Here is a 27,684-nt window from a genome sequence, read left to right as displayed (position 1 = left end):
ATAGTGTTATATGTCTATGACCACAGCCATGACCGTCCCCTAAACTTTCGTCAGACTCATTTATGACTTCATTAGTGCTTTGTTTTCTACATTACTCCCACTATTAAAGTTTCCCACTTATTGGGAAAATTCCGCTAGCACTCTTCTACTGAGCGCGCTTGGTAGTTGGTACCCTGGCTTAGCGCACGATGGGGAGGGCTATGCTCAGAGATTAAACCAGACAAAAACCGTCTTCTCCACTGTCTGCTTCAAGTCGTGCTGAGTTGCTGACCAATGAAAAATCAAAACGGTGTTACACTTCTGACCAATGACCATAGAGCCATAGACATATAATATATGAGTTTGGCCGCTTTGGCGTAGAACTTCGAAGAACCTGTTTACTATACAATGTATCCAATAAACAAAACTCCAGCGAAAAAAGAATTTTGCTTGTCAAAAGTGCAAAGTATAGATTGTAAACAAGGGGCTGTAAGAAGTGTCAGATTTAATGGTAAGCTCCTCATTATTCATGGCTTGTAGATTATAAAAATATTTTTTTATAAATATTATTAATAGTTGATGGAAACTATTGTATGACCTGTGGCAGTGACAAAACCTTAAAATTGTGGAACCCAACAAGGGGAGTTCGTCTCCAAACATATTCAGGCCATGGATATGAAGTCTTAGATGCTTGTGGTTCATCAGACAGTGCTCAAATAGCTTCATCGGGAATGGACAAAGTTGTTTTCATTTGGGACGTTAGCACAGCTGTAGCTGTGAGAAAATTCAGGGGTCACGCGGCGCAAGTTAACGCGGTAAAGTTTAATGAAGAATCATCGGTAGTTCTATCGGGTTCACTCGATGGTTCTGTCAGAATTTGGGACTTGAAAAGCAAAAGTAGTAAAGATCCAATACAGATCTTAAACGAGGCCAAGGATAGCGTAACATCCATACAAGTATCGGCGCAAGAAATATTGACAGGGTCATTAGATGGGAACATTAGAAGATACGACATAAGAATGGGACAAATGTCGGCTGATGATATTGGAAGTACGATTTACCAAGGATGGTTGGGGAGAATGCGTAATCTGAGGGAAATCAGCACGTTAACTGTGGAACGACTAAGATCCGGTGGGACATTAGAAAAAGGGGGAGTAATACTCGGGAAAATGGCGGGACGTCTATGTCAGACGAATCAGGACGACCGCCCGCCTTTTTTCCGTGCATTCCTCCACCATTTTCTGGCGTCCCAGCGGATCTGAGCCGTTCAACAGTTAGCGGGCCGATTTCTTTAAGAATACGCATAAAGGCCGCTCAAAATATGGATAAAGAATGCGCGTGAGGAAATTTGTTTTCACGCTATAGAATAGGCAACGCCCTATCTCGAGCGACAGCTTATTCTGTATATACTCTGTTACAACATCGGTTGTCAACACGCGCAAAGCTAGGTCTATGTGTAGCTCTGAGCGTGCTGACAAGAGACAAAAGAAATACTGATTTTTCAGGATTTAAAATCAGTTTTGCTTTAGTATGTACTTGATTTGCAGGATTGCTTTAGTCTGTTGCCAGCACGCACAAAGCTAAGTTGCTTTGCGCGCGCTGACAACCGAAGCTGAAACAGTATATACAGAATAAGCTGACGTCGGAGATAGGGAGTTGCCTATCTTATAACGTGAAAACAAAATTCCTCACGCGCATTCTTTATTCATGGTCAAAATATGTTTTAAGAATTTCACTCATCTCATTCACTTTTATATCTGTTTAGAACCAGTTTCTTGCGTGTCCTTCACTCATGATGGTCAATGCATTTTAGCCAGTTGCATGGATAGTTCCATTCGTTTAATAGACAAAGAGTCTGGTGATGTTTTAAACCAGTACGTTTTATTGAATTCGCTCTAAATGAAAGATATTTATCCCTTCTTTTTTCCTTGCCAGATATAAAGGCCATAAAAACGACAGCTATCGAATAGAAAGTGTCCTAAGTTGCACGGACGCCCAAATTCTATCAGGGTCCGAAGACGGTTCAGTTTATATATGGGATTTAGTCGAAGTATAACACTTGATCACAAAAAATATATCAGGGGTGTGCGAGTACTCGTTAAGTTCGAGTACTCGGTTCGAGTATCGAGCCGAGTACTCGACTCGATACTCGATAACAACACATTGAGTACTCGGCTCGATACTCGATAACAACACATTGAGATACTCGAGACAGATTCGAGTAGCTTTTTAACATCTTAAATACTCGACAAATACTCGAGTCCGAGGCTTACAACTATAGCAGACGATGAGTTCATGATCATTTATTTTGAAAATCACCTGTTCAATGTTTAATTGATCACTAACAATCTTTTTGAACCAGTTCGATATTAGATAATTGAAAATCTTCGTTATTTTCAAGAAATTTACAAAATTGCTACTCGACAAGTCAATATTTGAGACTCGATAATTACTCGAAAGAACCAAAATTTGACCTATCTAAATACTCGATTCTCGAAAGTATTTTTGAGACTCGGCTCGATACTCGATAAGAAATTAGTTTCGATACTCGGACTCGGCTCGAAACCGAAAAAACGGGACTCGCACACCACTGAATATATATCCGTTCAATGATAAATAATAAATATTCCTGTTTCAAGGCAAAACTAATGAAGAAGCTAGAACACAAAGGCCATCGTGTTGTACATTCCTTAGTCTTCCATCCTTCTGAAATTGCAATGTTAACGGCGGCGGAAGGCAGCGTTTATTTCTGGAAAGAAGACTAAACTCAATTCCAGAAATGTTTTTTTTTTAATAAATTTCCTAAATTACATGGAAACATCTGAACCAAAAAAAAAAATATAGTATTTTAAATTAACATTTTATATGTTTTTTACGTCATGATTTGGTTTGTTTTGGAACCGCTCTCCAAATATTGAGTGTTTTTGGTTACTTTTAAAGCGCTTATTTTTACAACAGCACAATGAACTTGATCGGCATATTCTAAAACTTTGTCGGAACAACTTAAATATACATAGAACTTTATTTAGCATAGTGTTGTGTAAATAACATTGTTGTTATGTTAACTATAAGAGTAAAATCCACAAATCTATCGTAATTATTTAAATTTTAAAATATTCATCTTGTAACCATTCCCATTCTCTTTCTCTCTCGCCTTCGCCTTGGCCTTGGAACTAATTACTTTTAAAGAATATTACCTTTTACACTAATTTTTTTTAACTTAGTTCAAATCCCGCACCAGATTCAATTGCGTAAAGTAATTTCGACCTTAATGTTTTTTCATCTTGAAACTCAGGTAGTTTCAATAAATTCATACACGTAGACGCTGTTGGTAATCTATCAGGTTCGCTTCCGGCATTTTGAATACAGAAAGCCGGTGCTAGTTCCTAAAATACGATTACTCTTTAAATCTGTACCAAAAACATTAATTAAGAATAAGAGAGTCATCAACCTACCTTGAATCCTAATAATGGCGGTCTAGAACAGCTCGTTACAAATTTTAGTAATTGTCTCCTTTGAGTCTCGGTAAAATCTTCCACAACTTTCCAGAACATTTTGATCACGCTATGATCTACAGTATAACCACCTGAAAACCGCAAACGATTGAATAACGTTTGAATTATTTTACTACAACTACTTCGTTCGATAAAAAAAATGACAAACCAGCGTAGTTTGTATGTTGCTTCAGATCTTGCACATCGACAGGTGTATAAGCCCCTGAAATTAAAACTTGCAATTCCTTTGGATCGAACATTCTTATCCACTCCAAATCAATGACGTTAGCCAATCCTTGCTTAAAAGCGGCGCACTGAGCCCTAATTTGCTTATTCAGCTTATAATCGGCGATAAGATGAATGTACTCTATACGATTTGAAGCCGTAACTGTGATAGACGAACCATTGTTCTTTAATTCCACCGTTCTATTTTCGCCTAATTCACTGTTCATGACTGTGAAATCTAGACCGAGTTCAGCCACATCTCCTTCGTAGTTCTTTAAATATAACAAGTTTCTATAATGATACGAGAATAACTGATTAATTAATTAATTAATTATTCGCGCTAAATTTAAATTACGGTAAGCGTAAACTTCATTCGCACCTGTACATAACAGGATCTAAAGACGCTAAATGATGAATATCAACATCACCAGAGCTTTTCCCTAACATTTTGGCTAAAAAGAACGCTGCAAACGGCAATTCCACCAACATATTTTCATAAATTGCCTGTGTGTTTAGGTAATTTTTAATTAACATCTATTAAAACTGACACTCTTTTCACGTTAATCGCACCTTTCCGAGCATTCTTCCGATAAAATAATAATGTTTGAGATAATTATCAAACAATAAAGCTACACCAGGATTCGGATAAAGTAATCGATCGTGCGTGGTTTTGAAAAATCCTCTATTAGGATCGAACGCAGTTTTCAATAGTTCACTTAGAAATTCGCGGAAAATTCCACCTCCATCTATACCAGCTTCGTCCAAACCAACAACATTCACCAACTGAACTCTCATTCGAAGTTTTAAATTTGGTTCTGAAATTACAGCGTTACCCTTATTAAAAACACTAATGAGGGTTGTTATAATTAAAGGACAACGAAAACCCCCATTTCGTATTTCAACCTCCATAAACCAGTTCTCGAGTCTATAGACCTTTTCCACGTAAAAAAAGGGGGTAGGTAACCCTCCGTATCCGGACACACAAGGGGGTTGGTAACCCTCGGTATCGGGACACACAAGGGGGTAGGTAACCCTCGGTATCGGGACACACAAGGGGGTAGGTAACCCTCCGTATCGGGACACACAAGGGGGTAGGTAACCCTCCGTTTCGGGACACACAAGGGGTAGGTAACCCTCCGTTTCGGGACACACAAGGGGGTAGGTAACCCTCCGTATCGGGACATACAAGGGGGTTGACACATTGTACTCTCATGATACAAAATGACTACGGCGCAGGCGCCAAAAACCGAGATGAAAAGCGGAGTTTTACAGCCGTGTCTTTCCCTTTTAGTTACAACGAAATGGTCTATTGACCACGGAAATGAATATAATTTTTCACCGCATTACTCATTGGGGCTTTCGTTACCGTTTCAGAGAATAGTAAAACGATTCTACACAAACCATTATCAAATGAGAGTTTATCAAAGGCATCTTCATAGATATAATTGCGTCGAATTAAAACTTGAATTTGAGGACCCATCAAAAAATTATACATTTCCCCCTGATTGTCTTGTTTATCTTTCACCACTAAAGCTTGAAAAATCTTTACTCTATGTGGAAAGGAAACTACAAAGGGCAGTTCTTGAAGAATTTTGATGTATCTAATAGCCATTATCGAGATAGGAGGACCTTCATCCTCTAAATTTTAATGAATTTCGAAAGAAAATTATTAAGAACGAGTTGGAAAAATGAAAAGAATAGAAAGTTAATGGAACCTAATTGTTCTCTGGTCATGGATCGAACGCCAATAAATGGTTTGAAATTTTTGACACGACTACTTCCAAGTTGAAGATCACATGGCTAAAAAAATTACATTTGTAAGAAGAATGATACCGCGCATAATCCTAAGCTTGTTCAACCCCAAATTACTTTATCAACGGGCATAGAAATATGATGAGCTATCCAATGATCACTAGGGCAAAATTGCCTGCGTGAATCACGAACAAAGAGTTGGTGCAACAGACCAGTTACTTCTTTAAAAACTCTCAGCCACATATTAATGTCTAACTGTTGGTTTGGAGAATTATTGGTACTGTACAAATTACGACTGGACAATTGCATCGCGTTTTTATATTCGGCATTCAAAACCAGTCTGGCATCGGGATAAGCCAGATCAATCCATCCTAGGCACACGTCTCTAAGAGCTAAACACATTTTAGCCAATTCACGCAAAGTGAAAGGCATAATGCTAAGTTTCGGGTCAATGGGGAGACCAATTCCTCCACCACCCGGGTCAATTCCGTAGAATTCGTCATCGTGCTGAGTGGGCAGGAGATGACCAAAGAGGGCGCAAAAAACTATCAACTGTGGGAGAAACCAATCACGGTCCTCGGAGCTCAATTGCATTCCGCTAGAAATTACTTGGAGCAAAGGAACAGGTGTGCTACAAAGGTTAAGTTAATAAGAAATTAACGTATTTCATTTCTTAAAAACTTTTAAGGGAGGGTGAAGTAGAAAATCAAGTGTTTTTTTATCGATTCTTCTACTAATTATAAGACCAGTCTGCAAATAGTGAAACATCCAGGAAATACTGACTCCGAATGATTTTAAAATTCAAATTAGGTTCAGATTTTAAGGATAATTTTAAACAAGGACTGCCGACCAATCGCGTAACGCCCTGCCTTTTTATTAACAAAATTCTCGTGGCACGTTCCGTGTCGAATGAAATTTATCACGAGATTTGATAAAATTAGGCGCGCGACGTGACAATCGTGGCGCGAGACACGGAGCATGCCACGAGAATTTTGTTAACAAAAAGGCAGGGCGTTACGAGATTGGCCGGAGGTCCTTATTTAAAATTATCCTTAAAATCTGAAGCTAATTTGAATTTTAAAATCATTCGGAGCTGGTATTTCCTGAATGTTTCACTATGCAGACTGGTCTTATAATTAGTAGAAGAATCGATAAAAAATCACTTAATTTTCTACTTCACCCTCCCTTTAAGGGCGGTCTTACCCCACAATTGAAACTGTGGTAGCGTTTTGTATAGATTGCCACAAGAGTCTTAAGAAACTAGTTTTAAACGCCAGTGTGTATAACAGCCTGGAAGATATAAAAAGTGCGTCGTAAAAATTTAAAATACACGATCCCTTATCTCCCTGGACATACCTATAACGATGTAACGCCAGTCTATGATTGGCTAACAAGGAATAACATATGGAGCAGAGAGAAATTAGATTTTGACTACACAACGACGAATCCTCTATTGCTAAAGTGAATGCATTGACAACCGAAACTTCATTCAGAAAATTAACAGATTCATCTACGGCGTATTTCAAGTCACAATCGGTTTCCATCTTATTAAACAAAAAGAAAAATGAGTAAATATACATTTAATGTTCTATATTAGTTGTTAAATAACCAGGGGTGTGCGAGTACTCGTTAAGTTCGAGTACTCGGTTCGAGTATCGAGCCGAGTACTCGACTCGATACTCGATAACAACACATTGAGATACTCGAGACAGATTCGAGTAGCTTTTTAACATCTTAAATACTCGACAAATACTCGAATACGAGGCTTACAACCATAGCAGACGATGAGTTCATGATCATTTATTTTGAAAATCACCTGTTCAATGTTTAATTGATCACTAACAATCTTTTTGAACTAGTTAGATGTTAGATAATTGAAAATCTTCGTTATTTTCAAGAAATTTACAAAATTGCTACTTGACAAGTCAATATTTGAGACTCGATAATTACTCGAAAGAACCAAAATTTGACCAATCTAAATACTCGATACTCGAAAGTATTTTTGAGACACTCGATACTCGATAAGAAATTAGTTTCGATACTTGGACTCGGCTCGAAACCGAAAAAACGGGACTCGCACACCACTGTAAATAACCTAAATAATTAGATCATATTTACCATTTCTACAGCCTCTTCGCTATCAGACTCATCTCCTAAGTTAGTGGCCTCTTTTTGCTCATTCGCTACTAAAATAGTTGGTACCAAAGATTGCAAGGCTTGTAAATAATCGACAACCAATTCTCCGTTTAACAAACTAATTTGGCCTTTGGTCAATGTTAAAAAGGAATAGAGCAACCAAATGGTTGGCCTAATGGCCAATTGACAAGTTTGACGTCGATTATAAGATCCAGAATCATTTAAAGCTCCCAATAAATGGGAAACTGGGAGTAAATCATTTCTAACCGACAACGCGGGAAGGAGGAAATTAAATATTTGTTGGGAGAGAGGTTCGGAGAAGATGTCGGAAAATAAGGCACGGAGAATTGTCACCCTATAAGAAGGAATAAATGAATTTGTATAATCTCTAAGTGTCTCTTCTAACTTCTTCCTCGGATGAAAATATTTATTACCTAAACATTACTGTCCCGTTTAATGTTAAAGGTCTAATTAAAAGATTGAAAAGTGACTGTGCTAATGCAGTCGGAGGTCTAGGTGAAGGGTCAACAGGATCAGGAACCTTTTGCTCTAAAACAGTCCTCACATGTCTATAATATCCTGAAGAAAAAATAACATTTCGCCTGATTAAAGGATATCGTATAATGTAACATTATACCTTAAAAGAACGGCCTTTTCTAAATATAAAAGGAAAAATATTAAAAAAATAAATGATCTATCTTATTACAAAATAATTAGCATTTAATTAGTCTGAAAAACTAGCATTACTGCGCTGCCAGGCTAGGAAATAAGACAGGTTTACAGGTCAAAAACCAGTTTATTAATAGCTTGGACCACTTTTTTTATTCAAAACGTGAGGGTCACTGGTCCCAATGACTAGTTTATTAATTCCTACTTTTATTAAAAATTGATATGGGGACCTCTTTAATTATTTTCATTTTAACAAAAATTTCGACTCCATGAGTCCAGTTGTGTATACAACCCTAAGCCGAGAGAGATTTTTTTAGAAGAGAGAACAACCACAAGTCCTGGGACCAGTAGAAAAATAAATAGGGGAAGGGTCACTGGTCCCGGGACCAGTTTCATATTTAAGACATCAGGGGTCACTGGTCCCGGGACCAGTTTCATATTTAAGACATCAGGGGTCACTGGTCCAGAGGACTAGTTCAGAAATAAACCTTATTTCCAGCTTTGTGCGCCGCCATTTGTTTAGTGGCGTCTGCTAAATTGAACCTCTTACCCCTACCAATCCCATAGGGGTAAGGGGTTCTGGCTAGCAGACGCCACTAAATCAATGGCGGCCTAGTAGTCCTTGATTATTTTTAAGACTAATTAAATGCTAATTATTTTGTAATAAGAGATCATTTATTTCTTTAATATTCTTCCTTTTATATTTAGAAAAAGGCTGTTCTTTTAAGGTATAGTGTTATGTTACCTAAACTTTTCCTTTAAACAATAACAATTAAGAGATTTAAAGTACCTTTTCTTATCAAACATAACCATAAGTTTTCAAGGACTTCCGCTATTCTATTTGGCTGGGAAGACGCTTTTGAGTAAGTAGCAGGGTCAGTAAAGACCTCTAAAAGTCTCAAAGGAACGGCAATGGGAATGCTTTCTATTGTAGAAACCAGAGAATCAATATTGAGTTGCAAAAGCTTTATAACTCTGGAACATTGCTCATTGGTGGGTAAAGAAACCATGTTGGCAATGACGTGGCTTTTTCTTAAATATATTTTACTTAGCCATGCCTGAAAGATACCTCGTATAATCAACATTCGTGTGAAACGAGAAACAAATAGCGTGGGTAGTTTTGTAATTACCAATCTCTTAGAATCAACTGATGGGGAGTAAAAAAACAAAAGTTTTTGTAACAATTGACTTAATAGTCCTAAATCATCAGCGAGATCATCGGATTTCTCGATTCTCTGTTGCAGTTCATCAAAATTAACTCTTTCCACTGATTTAGTATGAATTCTTGAAAGTGTTCCTCGAACAAATGCCTGAATATTTATGATCGACAACAGCTTCTTTCTAGAATCTTCTCTATTCTTCCGCTGCTCAGCAAGTTGTTTAAGAAGATCATCTCTAGCGACTTTACGACTAGCACCACCCAACGATTGTTGGGGACGTGATCGAAAATCACCTTCAAAGCTATACATCTCACTACAAAAGTACAACAGCAAACTTTAAACCCAACTTTATGAAGACCACTTCAAGATATCTTAATAAAATCAAATGAATCTTCTTCATAAAACAATTCTTGCATCTAATTATCGTCTCAGAAATTTTTTTTAAAGTAAAAACATAATTGAAATCAATGGAATCATCATTCATGCAGACAGTAACATAGACACACAACAGGAAGCCAAGGCCTAGTTTTAATTTTTGGCGAATAAGAGGTTTTAATTAAAATTATGTAAAAGTATTTACCTAAATGTCAATCCAAATAAGCCGCGCACTTAATTAGTCCAAATTATACAGGTATAAATAAAATAACTGATGAAATAATTATCGAAATATCAATAATAATAAAAACATGACGACAAAACACGCTTAATCATGGTCAAAGAGACAAAATCTAGACATTACATCATCTCTTTGTGAGCGGCAAAGACAGCTTTACAGGGAAATAGCCTCTGCAGACTTGACAGACTGTCTCAAATTGAAAGTTTGATGAAGCCAAGCTGAAGCCAAAGGGAGATTCAAAGGTTTTATTTGAATGGCTACATATTCTTCACATTGAGTCTTCAAGGTGGGATGATTTTACTACATAACATAGCCAACTCGATCACGCACTCGACAACGCAAGCTGCTCGCGCTATAGAAGCTCGTTCAATCTTCCAAAAAGTGCGACTTTTGGATTATCGGCGGGAAGTTCGAAGGAGCACAAAATTAACGTTAAGTTCTTCGGGAGGAGGTAGGTTTTTTGGCCAGATCCTTTGTCCTTTTCATCCAAATGACCTGAAATTTGAATGAGACGTGTGTTTTGACGTGTTTTATTATAGTTTAAAGGATTCAAGCCTCTAGAGTGGATAGTTATTTTTTTATAAAATAATTTTCCAAAGTCAAAATGATGGCTTCAGTGCTAAGACTGAATATATCTTCGGATCTACTGGTCCAATGTCCTGAAAGTTTAATGAGAGGTGTATTACAATCTATTCTATTATACTAAAAAGGATTCAAGCTTTTAGAATGAATAGGTTTTCTAATAAAAATTTATTTCTAAGTGTTAAATATATTTAGAACATTTTCTTGTATGGAAATTCAAATTTGGGATTTAAATGTTACTTTAATACAAAATACAATAACAAAAGGAAAAAACTTTGTATAAAATTTGTTTACAACCGAATAAAAGGATGTTATTATTTACCTCAAGGATCTGTAAACAAAACATGCATAAGCCTTCCCACGTTTCACGATAAATACAAATTAAATATAATTAATGAGCGGCTTATTTTGTGCGTAGAATTTCGATGACATCTAAGTCACTCAAAAACTATATAATTTCTTATATTTAAACAATATATAAATTATAGCGGTTGCGCTACTTGAATTATATTAAAAACGGTTCTTGGGCTTTTCCAAGCCACTAAAAGACTATAGTCCCGAAGAGAAAAATACAGAGATACCCAGAAGATTGCCTCCAATAAAGTGATTAAAAAAGGGGGACACGATGCGGTTTTCTATCCCTCTTTTCCAGCTGAAAAAAACATCGGCATTGAAAATGAAAAAGGTAATAGATCCCATCCCAACCAACGTCAGGTCGTTGCAAAAGTCTCTCCGTTATATATGCAAGACTTTTATCTTATCCACGGGAAAAACAGCTCGTTAAAAACGTTAAAAGAACGGTTAATTCACACCTTACGAAACACCTTTCAAGATAAAAATCAAACAAAAGTGATTTAAAATACCAATCAAAATAATCTTGACAACCCAGGAACTTTTCGCATAATATTGCGGTCTTTTTTAAAGAAAATAGAATGGTAGCCAGTACCAATAACGGTAAGTTCTTATTTTAATTTAATTTAACTTAACTTATTGTAGGTGTATTAATTTGCTAAATTAAATTTCTTGGATTTAGATTAAGTTATTTGAAATATGTCATAATATAGGTAGAGCGTTTCGATACGCTTGTATGATGTATCGTAGTTAATTTGCATATTTCGTTGGAAAAAATCACTAAATCTAGAGAACAAAAAAAAAATTTTGATTACAGTCTCAGACCTACTAACCCTCAAAATATATCCTTATTTACATCGGTAAATTCCACCGGAACCGATTTATTTCCCTGTAAGTCACGCTTCATAAAAGAAAATAAGACAACTCTATTTAAATTTTAGTCTCGTCTGCATGAATTAGTTAAATATTACCATGAATTTTGGGCCAATTCTCGAAAGAGGGTGGTAATGTTGAATCTCAAGTACTTTTTGAGCTTTTTCAAAGTTATTAAACGATCAAAAAATGCCATCAGGGGATAGAAGGACGCTGCTATAAAGTGGTTCCTAACCTTTCCCTCAAAATGGCGGAGATATTTACGAGGTGGAAGGTTAGTAGGGGAAGACTTCCGATTGGTTAAGTGGGGTGATTACGTTTAGTATGAGAGACTTTCACACCTTTGCTCCCTCATTATGAAAAACCTGCTCTTTTAAAGTGGACAAAACCTCGCGTTTATTATTAATTATCACAGGAATACATACATCTAATAGGAATCATCGTGTCCCAATATCTCCCTTGTTAATTTCAATACGGGTTTTGTGGGCCGGGCTTGAGACCTATCCGTAATGAATCACAAGTATGACGTATTTCTAACTATGACTAGGTGCAAGGCGCAGCGAGATAGACTATTCGCGAGGTAAAATTCATCATACATAATGATTAGTCTAGCTCTTCCTTCAAAATCCGACCCGATACGTAGAGAAAATGGCTTCACAATGATTTCTATTAGCAGTATTTAGTATGATGGTTATCATTATTAAAATATATATTCGTCTCTAAGATAACTGCGGTGCCAACTGACCGAGTAACTAACGACTTTAAGAAAAAATAATCAAAATTCATGGGAAAGATGCATAAATTCATGGTAGATCGCATTAATTTAGAAAAAAGAACTTAGAATATTAAAAGTAGATTAAGCCTATAAGAAGAATTTGTATTATATATACAGGGTGTTTCTGATAAGTCTACCATAAATTAAAGAGGGATGTTGAATGTTCTTTACGCGATTTTGAGTCGAACGTACAACTTGTATCTCCATTTTTCCGTCCGGGTCACTGTTTTCGAGTTATGATTGGATGGAGTATTTTAAGGATGACCCCTTAAATTTAATTAAGAAACTGAAAGACAATGATTTCTAATTTAATTAAGGGGTCATCCATAAAACGCTCAAATCATAACTCGAAAACAGTGGCTCGGACGGTAAAATATCATAGAAATTATTTTATATTTTCGACTCAAAATTGATTTCCCAAAGAACATCCCCCTTAATTTATGCCAAACTTATCAGAAACACCCTGTATAGAGATAGATATAAAAAAATGAAAACAAATGCAATGATCCGTCCCAAATTATTCTTGTTTTAGCCTTATTAACGGAAGCATTCTTCCCAATTATAGGTAGAAAAAGACTTTAATAGACTTGTTCTAATAATAGGCACTAAACTTTTATGTTCCTGTCCCACGCATTGCTGTGTTTTTGGGGTACAATACTTGGCGGGAGGTTTTGAACGCTCTAACTAAAATTGAAGACAAAGGGAGGAGGAGGGTAAAAATGAGACGTTACTTTTCCTCGACATCTTGTTAAGAAAACGCAGGGTCATGGCCAAATGAGTTTTTAGGCTGTATACATTTTTCTTTCCTTTTTTCTTCACAATGTAAGACCACTTTAACGAGATTTATGTTGAAGTAAAGGTTACCATAACAATATTCCAAGATGCTTCGGCACGTAAGAGGTTCGTACTATAAAGATTCTTTCTTAAAAATTTGTTCTCATTGCGGTTTTTTGACTAATGTCTCGAAGAAAGTGGGTTTCATCCTGATATCCATTATTATTTTTTTTTAATTAGGTCTTTATAGTGATATAGAGTCTTTAGTTGTTTCAAAATTAAACACGCTTTTATGGTTGCCATATAGTTTCGAGCGCAATAACAATTTTAATTGAGGTATTTTTATTGATTGAAATGATTTTACACGGTCTGACTTAATTGGAAGAAGTGAAATTCTCCTAAGGAAAGTTTAGAGTGTTTTGTTCTGGGAAACTTCTTAACCTCTCTATTATTACCGAGGGATCCAACATTCAAATAAAAGTGGCGGGATTTCATGACTTGTGTTATTTTTATGTGAGATTTGGTGTCATTTTTGTCTGATATTTCGTGACATATTTTTCTGAGATTCGGTGTCATTTTTGAAAGAGATTAGGCGTAATTTTTGTCAGAGATTTGGTGTCATTTCTGTCTGGCCTTTGGTGTCGTTTCTGTTTGAGCTTTGGTGTCGTTTCTGTTTGAGCTTTGGTGTCGTTTTTGTCAGAGATTCGGTGTCATTTTTGTAAGAGATTAGGTGTAATTTTTGTCAGAGATTTGGTGTCATTTCTGTCTGGCCTTTGGTGTCGTTTTTGTCAGAGATTCGGTGTCATTTTTGACAGAGATTCGGTGTCATTTTTGACAGAGATTTTGTGTCATTTTTCTAAGCGATTTGGTGTCATTTGTCAGAAATTTGGTGTCATTTTTGTCAGAAATTTGGTGTCATTTTTGTCAGAGATTTGGTGTAATTTTTGACAGAGATTTATAGTCATTTTTATCAGAGATTTAGTGTCATTATTGTTTGAGATTTGGTGTATTTTTTGTCAGAGATTTGGAGTTACTTTTTGTCAGAGATTCGGAGTCATTTTTATCAGAGATTTGGGGTCATTTTTATCAGAGATTCGGTGTAATTTTTATCAGAGATTTGGTGTAATTTTTGTCTGAGATTTGGCGCGTGTTTTGTCAGAGAATTGGCGCGTTTTTTGATAAATATTTCGTCACACCATCAAAGATTTTGCGTCTCAGAGTAAATTTGTGTAAATATAGAACCCCTTCGATATAATTACCCCTTATCTCCAATCATTAAAAATGGTTTTAATTCTAACATCAAAACTCGTGTTACCTACCGTATACTCCGCTACATGCAGCCCTGGGGAAACGAAAGTAAACTATGTAATAAAACTGTATCTGGTTTTACGTATGAGTGTCTTTCGGTTACGGTCAAACCATTTTTGAGTGATTAAAAAAAAGATTCTAGTTTAGCCATATCACTTCATTCACCCATCTATATTTATCGACCTTGGTAAATTACTCTTACATCTATTAGAGGCCGAATTACAAAACTCGAAAAATGTTTTTACAATCAACTACGAGTTTATCACCCTTTGGGAAAAATAAAAATCATCTTCCGTAATATAAGATAAATTACCCGACCCAAAAGATCAAAAGATGGGTTGGGCGAAACCAGGTCTCCAAAATTCATCATTTTCTTATTTCATCTTGAAAAACAACCGCGGGGATCGTTTTTTAATTTTTTTTTTTTGATTCTCTAATTAATAACAATATTTCATCTCAATTTCTCATACTCAAAGAAAGTTCAATTAAAAATTATATATAGCGAGATTATTTCCTGGTAACCATGTTTTTCGTGAATGTTTTTATCCGTATAGTTAAATTGTACAGGGTGGAAAACTTTGCAAATAAAGCAATTTTAATTTTTTGGTAAATAGTTATGGGTGATATTTTAGTGCAAGAGAAAAGATTCGAGCTTAAATCATTCATTACTGCTAAAATGCTAGAATCATAATTTTAAAAGATATGTTCCATAAGTATGACACTACATACTTCGTAATGTTAGATCCCTACTGAGAGCTAGTTCGAGAATGACAAGCGAGAATTGACTATACTCGGTTCTGCAATCCATCTTCCTACTTAGTCTTTACTAAGTCTTAGATAGCGCCTCACCAGGCGTCGTTTTACGAGAATCTATGACGTTCCACGTACGTCACTTCATGGCAAGCTCTCAGTAATCAGTGACAAACTTACTTTTACCTCTCCTCTGTCATAGCGACAGAGGTAAAAAGGAATCACGTATTTTTCGCCGTCCTAGTCAGCAACGTCGTCAAAACGTAGTTTAAGTGAGCCAATAAGATAATTTAAACATTTCGTTACGTGTTGGAGGGAGGGGCTCTATACTGGGCGAGTCGGACTGAAGTAAATACTAACCGTTCTCCATTCCTACTTCTAAAATTATATCTATCCATGGCCTAAGTAAATTCCCAGTTTTGACGCAGAGCACCGGGAACGTATGTATTTCGAAAAGAACGAACGTTTACACCCTGTACAGATATAACCCGATAATAAAATTCCTCCGATGCTCTCGTTATAACGCTAGCTTCGTTAAATGTCGAAAACACAGTAGAATTATCCTGTTACATAATGGTTTTTCATTTATATGGGTCGTGTTTACCAAAAATTTCATTGTCGCGATAAAATTTAAAGGTTAAAAAATTTCTGCTCATTCTTCGTTAAAAATACTTGTAATGTGACTGGTCACATCCTGTATTGGCTGGAATACCTTCAAGGGGCTGTTCGGACCGTGGGACAAAAGACTATCTTCCTCATAGAGCTTAGCATAGCGGGTGGATGAAAAAAATTGATTTCTTACACAATCAACAAATACCTTTCCAGGGTTACTACGAAATTTTCACATTCAAATTCCCAAACCTTTTTAGGCCCAATTATTATTGTTCCAAACATAAGTTCATAAGATTAGATATGTTCCATAAGTATGACACTACCTATACTTCGTAATGCTAGAGACTTACAGCTCGAGCTAGTTCGAGAACGACAAGCGAGAATTGACTACACTCGGTTAGTTTTGCAGTTCGTCTTCCTATTTAGCCTTAACTAAACCTTCGACAGCGCCTCACCAGGCGTCGCTTTACGAGAATCTATGACCTACGTCACTTCATGACAAGCTCCAGTTTGTAACCAGAGACAAACTTATGGAACATATCTTTAGAACTTATGTTCCAAATATAAGGAGTGGTATACACGGTTTTCAGACTACGAGGATTGATACCATTTACATCAGGAGTCGAGGCAACTTGGTACTGCACTTTATTAGCAAAGTAGCCGGACCTCCTGGTGTAAATGGTATCCTCCAATTCTGAAAACTTTTAAAAATTTTTATGAATATTTCGGTGTCTGGTCAAACGTGATCACGCTAAAACGGCGTTTAAAACTTCACCCGTAGATATTTTCGCAAACTTTAAACAAACTCCCCGTCTTTCCCCTGATTTTATTGAAACCATAATATTCCTTGACATTTCCAGGTTTTTACTGACCTGTGGCAACACTGTATTCTTTGGGTGGACCTAAGATTATGGGGACATGATAAAAAAATATATCTATCCAGGATAATAATACCTTCCGCTGGCATTTCGATGACCCCTGTCTTTCCAATAATATCCTTTTCTTCGCGTGTCCATTCTGGAAAAAAACTCTAGCTAGGTTTCTAACTAATTTCATCTCCGAAGAAAAGGTCAAAGGGCTTCTTTCCATTAAATTGCTATATTTGGTCCATTTTGGGCGGAGCCCCATTTTTTAATATTTAACGAAAATTCCGCGAAAAATCTAATGTTTAATCTCGGTAATTATTAGCAGAAGTATATAATACTTCTCTCCTAGAGAAGGGTACCACCACAAAACGGGGTAATTGTAACATGATTCTTCCGAACATCATTTTACATTTGGAGCAAGGTTACTAAACCCAATCACATACGTAGTAAATAATTCACTCATCATTACTCTATTAGCGCTTGAGGATTTTGGTCCCACGTCAAGACAAGGTTTATGGGTTGATTGCTGGGGATTTAGTACCAAACAGTTCTAGAATTCACCCCACTCTGAAATTTGATGAGTAGGAGGGTGAGCCAGGGGAAGAATCATGTTACATATACATAACTAAAGTATTAAGAGGATACAGAGTGTCATCCTTCTTCAATTATCCCCTTCTGATTCAATGTTCAATCTCTTTAATTATTTGGCATTAAACGCGATATTTCTAATGAACTTTTCATATTTGAACACGCGTATTATCATCAAAGGTATAAAAAGCTTAAATTTCTAGTTTCAGGGACGACTGTTTACAACAATAACGTAAACACCATCAGTTCCAGTTCACATAATTACGAAATTCAGAATAAAAAGCTAATGGGTAGTTTCGAGAATGTTTTGGAGCCAGTATCTTCGGATGCCAACTCAGTGTCGGAATCATCCAATGGCAAATTGTACAAAGTCAATTTGAATATTTTGCCAATATTTTTCATGGAGGCAGTGTCGCTCGCTTGTTTGGCAGGTCTCGCTTATGTCCTCAAGTAATTTTATTTAATTTTTTAAATAATACTTGGTTTAAATCGTACCATAAGATTTGTTCCATAAGTATGGCACTACCTATACTTCGTAATGCTTGAAACTTTGTACAGCTCGAGAACGACAAGCGAGAATTTAAGTACTACACTCGGTTAGTTTTGCAGTCCATCCTCCTATTTAGTCTGTACTAAGCCTTTGACAGCGCCTCACCAGGCGTCGCTATTACGAGAATCTATGACCTACGTCACTTCATGACAAGCTCCAGTTTGTAACCAGTGACAAACTTATGGAACATATCAACTTATGATCGTATGTTACAGACATGAAACTTTTAATTTCGTTTGTAGATTCACGAAAACTTTCCCAGTTTTAATACGAGGATTTCCTTGCGACAATTATATCGACTATAGTTACCCTAAAAATGGATCAACTGATTTTCACGAGACTACGGCTAATGTGGAACCATCCACCCTTTATTCCGTTTCTTTGGGCGTACCCATTTTTCTGGTGCGAACAATAGCTTAGCGAAGATTTTTTTCCTATAGCCTATGAGGGGCTTGTAAGACAAAGATAGTTTTGATGTTTTTCAAGCCACTCTATGAATATACAGGGTGTTTCTAAAGTCTGCCAAAAATTAAGGAGATGTTCTTTGGGCGACTTATCAGAAACACCGTGAAACGGCTACGTTTGAATTATCTTTCCAATATACTGTGAACGTTTCTAAGTAGTACCAAGAAGGGATATGTAGTTTACTAGGGAGAAGGTATAAGATGCTTAAGTATTCGCGCGCCATAGTCCCAGTCCCCCTTTCAAAATACAAAGGGGGACGCAAAAGGAGGCCGGGCTATTTCGCCTCTCCTCAGTCGGAAAATACGTAATTTTCCTCATTCGCGTCGTGCTGACGTGCGTTTTCAAGAACCAATGAGATGCTGGTTGTAATTTAGAGGCGGGGATTAACTCCGGACCTACGTTTGGACTGGAGATAAAGCTAGAAATGTGGCGAATTTACACCTTCTCCCTACTAAACTGGACATCACTTCTTGCCAATACGAAAAGTATGAGCTCATAGAATCGGTTCCCATGTCTTATATATGGGTTCTTGGTAGAACAAATGATTAAATATTGCTTATAATACATTAAAAACCGTTGGGCTTTTGACAGATTTTTATAGGAGAGATGGGGTTCTTTATATTTTCAAGAAGAAAGAAAGTTGTAAGGGGAGGATGCATTTCCTGCAAGTTGCATCTCCCTCTTAGAAGAATTATTAGGTTCATGGGTAAGAACATGAATAGACGAATTCGGAAATTACAAACAGAGAAACCAACACACAAGGGCGAGGGCGCCATGATTGGGGTATTCTCCCTCTCGCCAAGAAGAACCGCTAGAGGCAGTGCGAGTTGCCTAGCCTCCGGGAGCGTGTAGTCTGGCGTTGCTTCTTGGCGCGAGAGAGAATACCCCAATGGCGGCCTTGCCCCCCTCCCCCGGGTGTTGGTTTTTCTATACGTAATTTCCAAAATGGTCTATTTAGTTAACATATCAATCCTTTTACTGATTGTAAACAAAAAGTAAACACTAATAATTTCCCGATTTTTAGGAGTATTTCTTTTTGGATATTTCTCATTGACAATCTTAATTGAGAGCTTAAAATTATGCACCGGTCGTTTGAGACCATATTTCCTAGCGGCTTGCGATCCCACAAATTTGTACGAAAGCAAATGCTACGGTCAATATATCAACCCCCTTTGTACCGAAGATGAAGAAAATTTACGTGAAGCCAGGTAACCATTCGTTTTTATGTTGTTAATTATTTAATTATAAATGAATTATAAAAGTCCCTAATTCGATACGGTTTATTTACAGGATGTCTTTTCCATCATATTACGCGGCCATGAGTGCATATTCCGCTATTTTTACCACGGTTAGTAAATAGTTCTCCAGCATGACATTTAGATTAAACCAGGGATAGATTTAATTTAAGAAGTAGGAATGGAGAACAGAGTAAAGTGGGCGCGCGTCACGGGACGGAGGGGGTATGAAAGAAGAGGCGAGTCATAGCAAGAGCCTATAGTTTAAACTATAGGCTCTTGGTCATAGCGACAGAGGTAAAAAGGAATTACGTATTTTTCACGGTCCCCGTCAGCAACGTCATCAAAACGTAGTTTAAATGCGCCAATAAGATAATTTAAACTTTTCGTTACGTGTTGAAGGGAGGGGCTCTATACTGGGCTATGAGTCGGACTGAAGTAAATACTAACCGTTCTCCATTCCTACTTCTAAAATTAAATCTATCCCCGATTAAACAAATCGCTTTCAGACATAGAGGATTCATGCTATTTACATCAGGAGACCTGGCTACATGGTGGACAAAGTGCAGTACTATTTTGTGCGTCAAATGGCATGAATTATCCTAGTCTGAAAACGATGTATTGGTTCAATATCAAAACGGAGTCGAAAACGAATAAACCTACTAATGGAATAGCTACATCCGGTTTAAAAGCGTGATTTAGGGAGAGGACTACGTTAACAGAAACCGTTAGTCCCTTGTTTCGAACCTCATTTTGATATTGGATAAATTTCAAAGCTGCTAAGCTAGTTCCACCAAAACGGATTTTCGAGATATTTAAACAAGAAAGCGGGTATGATTTTGAAAGGTTTACCTTGATTTCGTACTGGCCATTCAAGCATCAAGGCTTTTAAGACCATCACTGGTTTTCCTCATCTGTTCCTTGGCAATTTTATGCGGAACTTTGAGAGTGGCATTGCATTTCAATCATTGGGAAGATGTTGTTGTTGGTTACCTTTTAGGAATTGTCGCGGCATTCTACCTGGTAATAAGTTTATTTGTGTCCATATAAACGTCTACCGTCTCGCTAAACCTAAACTGTTTACTTTATCATCGCGAACAATAGACTATCTTCATTTTGTACCGATTTGGCGAAACCAAAAGTCCGGAACAACGTTTCAAAAACGAAGCAGACGAAAAAGAGCCTAAGCCTATGTTCTCCAAATATTTTCGCATACCGCACGTTTCTTATCAAAATAGGGTTGGAAAAGAATATCCCGAGAGAGAATCTTATTGTAATAACAGTCAACAAAATTTACATAAGCCCTCTTTCAGCTCCTTGCAAAGCACAGATTTTCAGAAAGATTTACATAAAAGAATAGAAGATTTTAACAGACGACAGAGCCTTACCGCGCAGTGAAAACTGAAGAGACCGCGTGACTAAAATAAAATTGAAGTTTTCCCGCCAAATGAATGTTACCTTACGTCACGCCATCTAGCAGCAAATCGGGCTGAAAAGATGTTATTTTTCCCCTTAAAATTAAAATAAATCTAGTTTTTTATAGGAAAAAGTACGAAAAATCGGTTTTTCTGTTAAATATTTAAGGTTTTCAAGGGTAGAGGAAGGAAGCAAAACTTATGGAGTTGGAATTTGGGAAGAAATGTTTTGTTTAGAGTCAAAGGCAGTGGGTGGCCATGTTTTTTTTTCTTCTATAGGTGACGTCACAGTAGGCCTACAAAGTAAGATAGCCCTATTTAGTAGGCAACTTTCAAAAATTATTTAAATATCTTACGTCTTTTTGAATAAATTACTGCTAAAATAAAATATACCAGGCAGCAATCCTTTTACTTACAATTATTTATTTTTTTATTATTACACTTAACGAGGAATCATTAATTTCTATTTAAGATTTATGGAATGCATTTACCATGCTCATTTGCTTATTGTTTTATTTTTTTTGACCAAAGAGTTCTCTCAAAATTTATTATAATAAATAAAATGTCCGATTATTTACACCTGACTTATAATTATAGACTGGCACAAATATATCTCCATAATTGTGCTAGTATTTAAACCTCAATTAAAAACAATGATATTAATTATTAAGTCACCTTATGATTAAACACTGAGTTTAATAGTTTTATTATTATTTACCGAATAATTATTAATTAGCCTATCAGTTTATCAGTATATCACTCTTAACATTGATGACAATTATATAATCTATACTTTAGTTGTATTTATTTATTTACAAGTAAGAGTGACTAGATGAAATTCCTACTAAAGTTGTTTTGTCACTTTTTTTTTGATACGAAAACAATAAGGTTACATAAACATTGACACTGAAAGGGATTTCCCGATTAAACTCTGTTGCTTCCACCCATTTTTACCTTAGCAGTCTAAATACAATAATAATTATAGTTAATACTAGTTAAATGGGTTTAGTTATGAATTTTACAGGGTTCATACAACTTTTGGAAAACAAATTTCCCTGAATTTTCCAGGTTTTTCCCGCATATGGAGTTTCCTATGGAGCAAATGTTAACGAAGGAGGGGGGGGGGCAAATAGGACTATAACATACTCAAAGGATATCCCCGTATCTCTAATATAACCAGAGTTTTGAGCCTCCAAAGTGTACTGTAATGTTAATCCTATGGAGGGAATGTTCACAAACATTTTGCTTAATTACTCGGCCCCCGTTTGTCGTAGCCGTACGTTTTTAGTATGGTTAGATGGGGGATAAAGAGGACTATAACATACTCAAAGGACATCCCTGTATCTCTAATAGAACCAGAGTTATGTGCCTCCAAAGTATAGTGTAATGTTAATCCTATGGAGGGAATGTTCACGAACATTTTGCTTAATTACTCGGCCCCTGTTTGACGCAAATTTCCCTGAATTTTACTAAAAATTCGAAATTTCCCTGAGGTTTTTGTCAACTATTCATTTCCCTGATTTTTCCAGGTTTTCCATGAGTGTTTTCCAGGTTTGTATGAACCCTGTGAAATACGGAGACTTACCATAATGATGGCTACAATGAGCCCAAACAAACCAATAGCACTAGCAAAGATTTCAACAATAAGAATCTTTACAAAAAGTACTGGATTGGCGGCATCAGCCAACGCTGCACCAGAGCCAACAATTCCAACAGCAATACCACAAACTAAGTTACTCAAACCGACAGTCAGACCAGCGGCAAACATGATATAACCTTAACATAATTGCATTGCATTTTTAGAATCTAGGCCTACCATTTACAGCTAACAATGTAAATATTTACCGGCCAAATAATTAGAGGCTTTTAATTTGTCGTTACTCTCAATTTCTACTGGATCGTAACTCTGATTGTAATAATATTATTCTTTAGTAAGGGGCCAAAAATATATATATATATATATTTTTAAAACATACTTCAAGCTGATTGACCAAAACAATGGCCATGATGATTCCATAAATGGCTACAGCTTCGCAAAAAATGATACTGACCAAGTTCTTGGTCCTAATTCTAGGTGCTTTAACTCCACCACCCACAATACTGGAGCCAGTAGTGTAAATACCTCTGCAGCGATTTTTTAGTCATATATAACGATATATTTGTATACTGGGAGTTCTTAAGTTCTTAACGTTTACTTACAAGGCTGCCCCAACCACTGAAAACGCGATAGCTAGACCAATTCCAGTTCCACACCACATATAAGGAGTGACACCCTCAAAAAACCTAATATTACGCTGAACGTTTTTACTAGCCCAAACCAAAAATTAACCAGTTAATAAAAATATTACCAAGCAAAGTCGAATCTCTGCCCTCTTCCAGTTAAACAGTAATACAAACCTACAGGTGATTTAATTAAAATTATAATGACCTAATGCGGATTAATGCCCTATTTTGCTGGGGGTGAAAAATTACCAAGGCTTAACACTTACCAATAAAGGTTATGATTGCTAGCGTTGTACTGTAAACTACATATTGTGTGTAGGCTAAAACTCCCATTTTGAAGTTTGAAAATAAAATTAAACCGCAATTAAAACAATTAAATACTTTAACCAGAATCTAATCGAGACTTTTGCGTAAAACAGCGGACCGGCTATGCTTCCTTCCCAACAAATCACATGATTTAAAGTTTGATTCAGTCCCGACTCCCGAGACTCCTTACGTTTGAGTCCCGACGCTAGCTCAAGGTCCCGGACTCCCGGTCCGTTAGGGGTTTTCCAGATGGATCATGGAAGAAGGAAGAAAAGAGCTACGATGGAGTGGTAATGATAATGGGGCGAGCTGCGACACAAACTCTTCCAGTGCACCTTTCGCGCGCCTCTGGCCCCCTGCCCTTTGGCCTTCGGTTTGGTGATTGTTGAGTGCTGCCGCGTAGGACCATTGTATTTTAATGAGAACTAGCTTCTATTTTTAAGACAGAAGGGGCGTCCTTTGCGATCCCGTACCCTACCCTGCCTGTGGATGCTGGGAGGACTTGGGTACAGGTAGAGGTTCTCATACAAACACAACGGCGCTACGTGGCAGCACTTAACAATCGCCTACCGAAGGGTAGAGGCCCCTGGCGTGCGCAAGGCACAATGGGAGACTTTCATTACCGCAGATCGCAATACCTTCCTTTGTCTATGGATCGCCCATCATAATTTCTTCTCCATCGTACCTCTTTTCTCCCTGCTTTGCGCCTCTAACTCCACCCCCTCCCCCACCCCGCACGGGCACTGAGCGCAGCCGCCATTTTGTTATAAAGGGCGCCAAGGCGAGGGTCCAGTGACTTTAGCATTGGCGACGGTGTGTTTTTGTTATTCGGCCTTCAAATTAAAACTTATGAAACTTAAATAAATTTATTTAAAAGCAGATACAGATTCGAAAGACCTTTAAGAGGTAAATATGGAAACTCTCTTAATTTTAAATTTTGTTTTAAAATGTTTCGTAAATCAGGGAATTAATACCAATGCCATTAATCAAAAATTGTTTAGGCCTTTGTCTACCAATCATGGTGAAAAGAAAGAAAAATAGACTTCTGATTGACTCCAGTGACGAATCAGGTAGTGAAAGTGGTGAAGATCTGGACGAAGAACTCTTATCTCTGGCAAAAAAACGCAAGAGAACTGATACAGAAAACAGTGAAAATAGCGTAGCTAATTCAACAGCGGGAGGAGCAGCATCCAATAATTCTAGCCACGGGTCTCCAGAGAAAGAGATCACCAGGTCCAAGAATGCCAACTCTGATTCTGAAACCTCTGAAAGTGACGATGACTGGACTGTAGGTGGCAAAGCCCAACAAAATAAGAAAAAGAACAAAGCAAAATCATCTCCCGTTGCACCACCAAATAAGCAGCCAGCTCCTACAATTGAACGCGAAAATGTCCATGAAAATAGTTCAGAACCAGAAGAGGGTGAAGTTTCAGATTCTGGTAGTGAAGCTAGTTCCGGTGATGGTTCTTCATTGGAAGATGAAGAATTTAACGATGGCTATGATGAAAACCTCATGGGTGATGAAGAAGACAAAGCTAGATTGGCTCAAATGACTGAAAAAGAAAGAGAACAAGAATTATACAATCGAATAGAAAAACGAGAAGTATTGAAAACTAGATTTGAAATTGAAAAGAAACTAAGATTGGCTAAGAAGAAAGAACAAAAACGAACTAACAAGAAAGAAGACGTAATTAAACCCGCCAAAGTGGAAACTGTTAGTGTAAGAAGCAAGGAAAGAAGGCGGAATATTGAAGAGAAAAAGGATAAGACTGACAAAAAATTCCAAGCCATCAAGGACTTGAGAGCGGAAAGAGAGAAAAAGAAGAAAATAATTGAACAGCAACAAGCTAAAGCGGATCAAGAAGATCCTGAGAAAGAAATAGATGATGATGAAGGCTCTGATGGTCAGCAAACTACGATGAAACTCAAAGCTAGTGACATATACTCTGATGACGATGATGATGACGGCAGCGGATCAGATAGGGACAATAAGAGTGAAGCTTCTTACAAATCCAGAAGCGAAGATGAAGATGACGAAGACGCGCCTAAGAAACCCATCTACATTACTTCTAAAGAAGAAATATCAAAAATCAGACTCTCCAGATTCAAATTGGAACGTTGGGTTCACTCCCCATTTTTTGAAAAAACTGCAATTGGATGCTTTGTGCGTGTGGGAATTGGTATTAACAATGGCAGACCCATATATCGTGTTGCTGAAATCATGGAAGTAGTTGAAACTGCCAAAATTTATCAGTTAGGAAACACGAGGACAAATAAAGGATTGAGACTTAGGCATGGAAAGCAAGAACGCGTTTTCCGCTTAGAATTTGTTTCCAATCAAGATTTTGTGGAGAGTGAATTCCAAAAATGGAAGGAGGTGCTGAGCATTGACGGAATCAATTTACCCACAGTAGAAGATGTCAATAAGAAATTCAAAGACATCCAAGATGCCCTAAATTACGAATATAAGGAAGATGACATTGAAACCATTGTCAAGGAGAAAGGACGCTTCAAAAAGAATCCTTATAACTATGCCATGAAAAAGACGGAACTCTTGAAACAAAAAGAGATGGCTGAGCAACTCGGTGATGAGGATGGAAAGAAAAATATCATTATAGAGTTGGAAAACTTGGAAGAAAGAGCCAAAGAACTAGATAAACTGAGAACCAGCAGCATTAGCGCTATTAGTTACATCAATGAACGTAATAGACAGAGAAATATTGAAGATTCGGAAAAGGCTATATTGGAGGAAGCAAAATTGAATAAGGAAAAGGGGGATGATCCCTTCACCAGGAGAAAATGCGCCCCCATGTTAGTCACAAAAACTAGAGAACAACTAAATACCCAGGAGTTGTTAAAGAGGTTGGCTCAACAGAAAGCTGGGGAAGTTGTTGACCCTAAAACAACGGTAGAAGGCCAAGGGCCTGAAAATGATAAAGACGCGGACAAGGAACAAGAGAAGAAACCAGTAACTACCAAGAGAGTCGAAGATGACTTGTTTTTAGCTCATGATTTTGACATCAAGATTGAACTCAACGTATCAGTCAACAATTCAAATGCCACTGCCGTTCGAGCTTCTACAGCTGTCAGGGACAATGTTCCTAGAAGATCTTTAAACCTCGAGGAATATAAAAAACTCCGCGGATTAATTTGACAAATGTGTAGAATAATTTTGGCTTTAGATTAGTAATTAGATTGCCAATTAAAAAAGAAAAAAAAATAAATCAATTTTTTTGGCACTGATTATTATTTCACCTACAGTATAGGATTTGTTTTGAAAATTAAATTTCTTCTCTAATATCAATGTCAACTTTGTAATAAATGTTTCTACCATTTTAGTTCTAAAAAATAAATAAATAGAAGAATCATTTCATTAGAACAATAAAATCCTTACATTCCCAGTGATGTAATTAAGACTCCCGTAATTATCACAAGAATAAAAATTGGGAGTTTAAAATAAATTTTAAGGATTTCTACTGATAAAAATTCAAATCAAGTCTAATGAAAATTATTTAAATTATTAATTTATGCAAAATGTTAACTAGGAAAAAAAAAATGTTTTCCCTTGTATTACATTTTTACCAAATGCCTCAAAAGAAACTGGAGCTAACTTTTTCCTTAAATGTCTATAATGAGTAAAACAAATTAATTAATTTTAATTGAATTGAAGTAATTATGTGTAAGCCAGTAAAAAAATTGTACACGTAAAGATTAGAAAGAAAAGTTGTGGTGGTTAAGACAATGTAAACATTTATTATATTGTAAAATAATAAGGCTAATAAAGGAAAAGTTTTCTATGCCCCATGTTGTTCAAGTCTCGGCAAAATTAGTCAGTATTTTTAATTTTTTAATTGACATCAATCAATCGAAAATTAAAATTCCCCATTAAATGTTCGCGTATTCAATTCTACACATTGCAATAAATAAATGTTGTACTCTTTTATAACGACAACTTAACTTGATGACGTGTTTAACTCCTA

The 27,684-nt window shown here is 36.7% G+C and overlaps 5 protein-coding genes and 2 long non-coding RNA genes across 10 annotated transcripts; 3 read left to right on the top strand and 4 right to left on the bottom strand.

The window, feature by feature from the left end:
• The first annotated feature begins 234 nt into the window (after nucleotides 1–234).
• LOC149610348 (WD repeat domain-containing protein 83-like) lies at nucleotides 235–3,077 on the top strand. Of its 2 annotated transcripts, none has more exons than XM_089859214.1 (5): nucleotides 235–490; nucleotides 556–1,029; nucleotides 1,745–1,853; nucleotides 1,915–2,029; nucleotides 2,619–3,077. In XM_089859214.1, exons 1-5 carry the CDS (start codon nucleotides 388–390, stop codon nucleotides 2,742–2,744), a joined length of 927 nt encoding a protein of 308 aa, XP_089715340.1. In that variant the 5' UTR covers nucleotides 235–387; the 3' UTR covers nucleotides 2,745–3,077. The 2 variants fall into 2 exon arrangements, with proteins under 2 accessions (XP_089715340.1, XP_089715341.1); XM_089859215.1 differs by having other exon boundaries at nucleotides 246–490; nucleotides 587–1,029.
• Nucleotides 2,751–10,146, bottom strand: LOC149610347 (ubiquitin-protein ligase E3C). Its single transcript, XM_089859180.1, has 15 exons — nucleotides 9,996–10,146; nucleotides 9,386–9,728; nucleotides 9,046–9,313; nucleotides 8,021–8,165; nucleotides 7,569–7,941; nucleotides 6,807–6,994; nucleotides 6,654–6,740; nucleotides 5,568–6,081; nucleotides 5,414–5,498; nucleotides 5,100–5,336; nucleotides 4,269–4,513; nucleotides 4,078–4,202; nucleotides 3,643–3,989; nucleotides 3,435–3,565; nucleotides 2,751–3,365 (listed from the first exon to the last, which is right to left on the bottom strand). Exons 2-15 carry the CDS (start codon nucleotides 9,722–9,724, stop codon nucleotides 3,195–3,197), a joined length of 3,255 nt encoding a protein of 1,084 aa, XP_089715306.1. The 5' UTR covers nucleotides 9,725–9,728; nucleotides 9,996–10,146; the 3' UTR covers nucleotides 2,751–3,194.
• Nucleotides 10,147–10,308: 162 nt separating this feature from the next.
• On the bottom strand, nucleotides 10,309–20,924 carry LOC149610345 (uncharacterized). Its single transcript, XR_016376670.1, has 2 exons — nucleotides 20,613–20,924; nucleotides 10,309–10,526 (listed from the first exon to the last, which is right to left on the bottom strand). It is a non-coding gene; the product is annotated as an uncharacterized LOC149610345 (long non-coding RNA).
• Nucleotides 11,229–21,319, top strand: LOC149610344 (phospholipid phosphatase-related protein type 1-like). 3 transcript variants are annotated; one of them, XM_089859204.1, is made up of 9 exons: nucleotides 11,229–11,298; nucleotides 11,390–11,567; nucleotides 17,714–17,960; nucleotides 18,303–18,462; nucleotides 19,117–19,231; nucleotides 19,550–19,733; nucleotides 19,816–19,873; nucleotides 20,607–20,783; nucleotides 20,865–21,319. In XM_089859204.1, the coding sequence occupies exons 2-9, from the start codon at nucleotides 11,546–11,548 to the stop codon at nucleotides 21,156–21,158; spliced, it is 1,257 nt and encodes a 418-aa protein (XP_089715330.1). In that variant the 5' UTR covers nucleotides 11,229–11,298; nucleotides 11,390–11,545; the 3' UTR covers nucleotides 21,159–21,319. The 3 variants fall into 3 exon arrangements, with proteins under 3 accessions (XP_089715330.1, XP_089715332.1, XP_089715331.1); XM_089859206.1 differs by lacking the exons at nucleotides 11,229–11,298; nucleotides 11,390–11,567 and adding an exon at nucleotides 13,321–13,512 and having other exon boundaries at nucleotides 17,720–17,960; XM_089859205.1 differs by lacking the exons at nucleotides 11,229–11,298; nucleotides 11,390–11,567 and adding an exon at nucleotides 13,321–13,512.
• LOC149610346 (uncharacterized) lies at nucleotides 11,561–11,996 on the bottom strand. Its single transcript, XR_016376675.1, has 3 exons — nucleotides 11,936–11,996; nucleotides 11,821–11,890; nucleotides 11,561–11,750 (listed from the first exon to the last, which is right to left on the bottom strand). It is a non-coding gene; the product is annotated as an uncharacterized LOC149610346 (long non-coding RNA).
• A 259-nt stretch (nucleotides 21,320–21,578) lies between the features above and the next one.
• Nucleotides 21,579–23,878, bottom strand: LOC149610343 (V-type proton ATPase 21 kDa proteolipid subunit c''-like). Its single transcript, XM_089859225.1, has 7 exons — nucleotides 23,665–23,878; nucleotides 23,524–23,572; nucleotides 23,375–23,458; nucleotides 23,152–23,299; nucleotides 23,021–23,081; nucleotides 22,761–22,951; nucleotides 21,579–22,138 (listed from the first exon to the last, which is right to left on the bottom strand). The coding sequence occupies exons 1-7, from the start codon at nucleotides 23,729–23,731 to the stop codon at nucleotides 22,100–22,102; spliced, it is 639 nt and encodes a 212-aa protein (XP_089715351.1). The 5' UTR covers nucleotides 23,732–23,878; the 3' UTR covers nucleotides 21,579–22,099.
• Nucleotides 23,879–24,448: 570 nt separating this feature from the next.
• Nucleotides 24,449–27,504, top strand: Rtf1 (RNA polymerase-associated protein Rtf1). The gene is made up of 2 exons (XM_089859185.1): nucleotides 24,449–24,610; nucleotides 24,706–27,504. Exon 2 carries the CDS (start codon nucleotides 24,723–24,725, stop codon nucleotides 26,856–26,858), a length of 2,136 nt encoding a protein of 711 aa, XP_089715311.1. The 5' UTR covers nucleotides 24,449–24,610; nucleotides 24,706–24,722; the 3' UTR covers nucleotides 26,859–27,504.
• The last annotated feature ends 180 nt before the right edge of the window (nucleotides 27,505–27,684 follow it).

The sequence above is a fragment of the Phalangium opilio genome, unplaced genomic scaffold (genome assembly GCF_054372755.1).
Source record: "Phalangium opilio isolate 3A_F unplaced genomic scaffold, DU_Popi_V2 ptg000329l_1, whole genome shotgun sequence".
In the NCBI taxonomy this organism is placed as follows: Eukaryota; Metazoa; Arthropoda; class Arachnida; order Opiliones; family Phalangiidae; genus Phalangium; species Phalangium opilio.
Note: the sequence above shows the minus strand (reverse complement) of the source record. Positions and strands in the feature narration are given on the sequence as shown.

Bases quoted from the DNA above. Each gene is read 5' to 3' on its own strand.
- LOC149610348 (XM_089859214.1), top strand. From the start codon at position 388: ATGTATCCAATAAACAAAACTCCAGCGAAAAAAGAATTTTGCTTGTCA. The intron at 491-555 runs GTAAGCTCCTCA...TATTATTAATAG, and splicing joins AAGAAGTGTCAGATTTAATG to TTGATGGAAACTATTGTATG. The intron at 1,030-1,744 runs GTACGATTTACC...ATATCTGTTTAG, and splicing joins GTCGGCTGATGATATTGGAA to AACCAGTTTCTTGCGTGTCC.
- LOC149610347 (XM_089859180.1), bottom strand. From the start codon at position 9,724: ATGTATAGCTTTGAAGGTGATTTTCGATCACGTCCCCAACAATCGTTG. The intron at 4,203-4,268 runs GTGCGATTAACG...CTAAACACACAG, and splicing joins TCGGAAGAATGCTCGGAAAG to GCAATTTATGAAAATATGTT. The intron at 3,566-3,642 runs GTTTGTCATTTT...TGCGGTTTTCAG, and splicing joins GCAACATACAAACTACGCTG to GTGGTTATACTGTAGATCAT.
- LOC149610344 (XM_089859204.1), top strand. From the start codon at position 11,546: ATGGTAGCCAGTACCAATAACG. The intron at 11,568-17,713 runs GTAAGTTCTTAT...TTAAATTTCTAG, and splicing joins GGTAGCCAGTACCAATAACG to TTTCAGGGACGACTGTTTAC. The intron at 18,463-19,116 runs GTGCGAACAATA...GGCTTTTGACAG, and splicing joins TGGGCGTACCCATTTTTCTG to ATTTTTATAGGAGAGATGGG.
- LOC149610343 (XM_089859225.1), bottom strand. From the start codon at position 23,731: ATGGGAGTTTTAGCCTACACACAATATGTAGTTTACAGTACAACGCTA. The intron at 23,082-23,151 runs GTATGTTTTAAA...TATTACAATCAG, and splicing joins TTTTGGTCAATCAGCTTGAA to AGTTACGATCCAGTAGAAAT. The intron at 22,139-22,760 runs GTAAGTCTCCGT...TATTGTATTTAG, and splicing joins TCATTGTAGCCATCATTATG to ACTGCTAAGGTAAAAATGGG.
- Rtf1 (XM_089859185.1), top strand. From the start codon at position 24,723: ATGGTGAAAAGAAAGAAAAATAGACTTCTGATTGACTCCAGTGACGAA.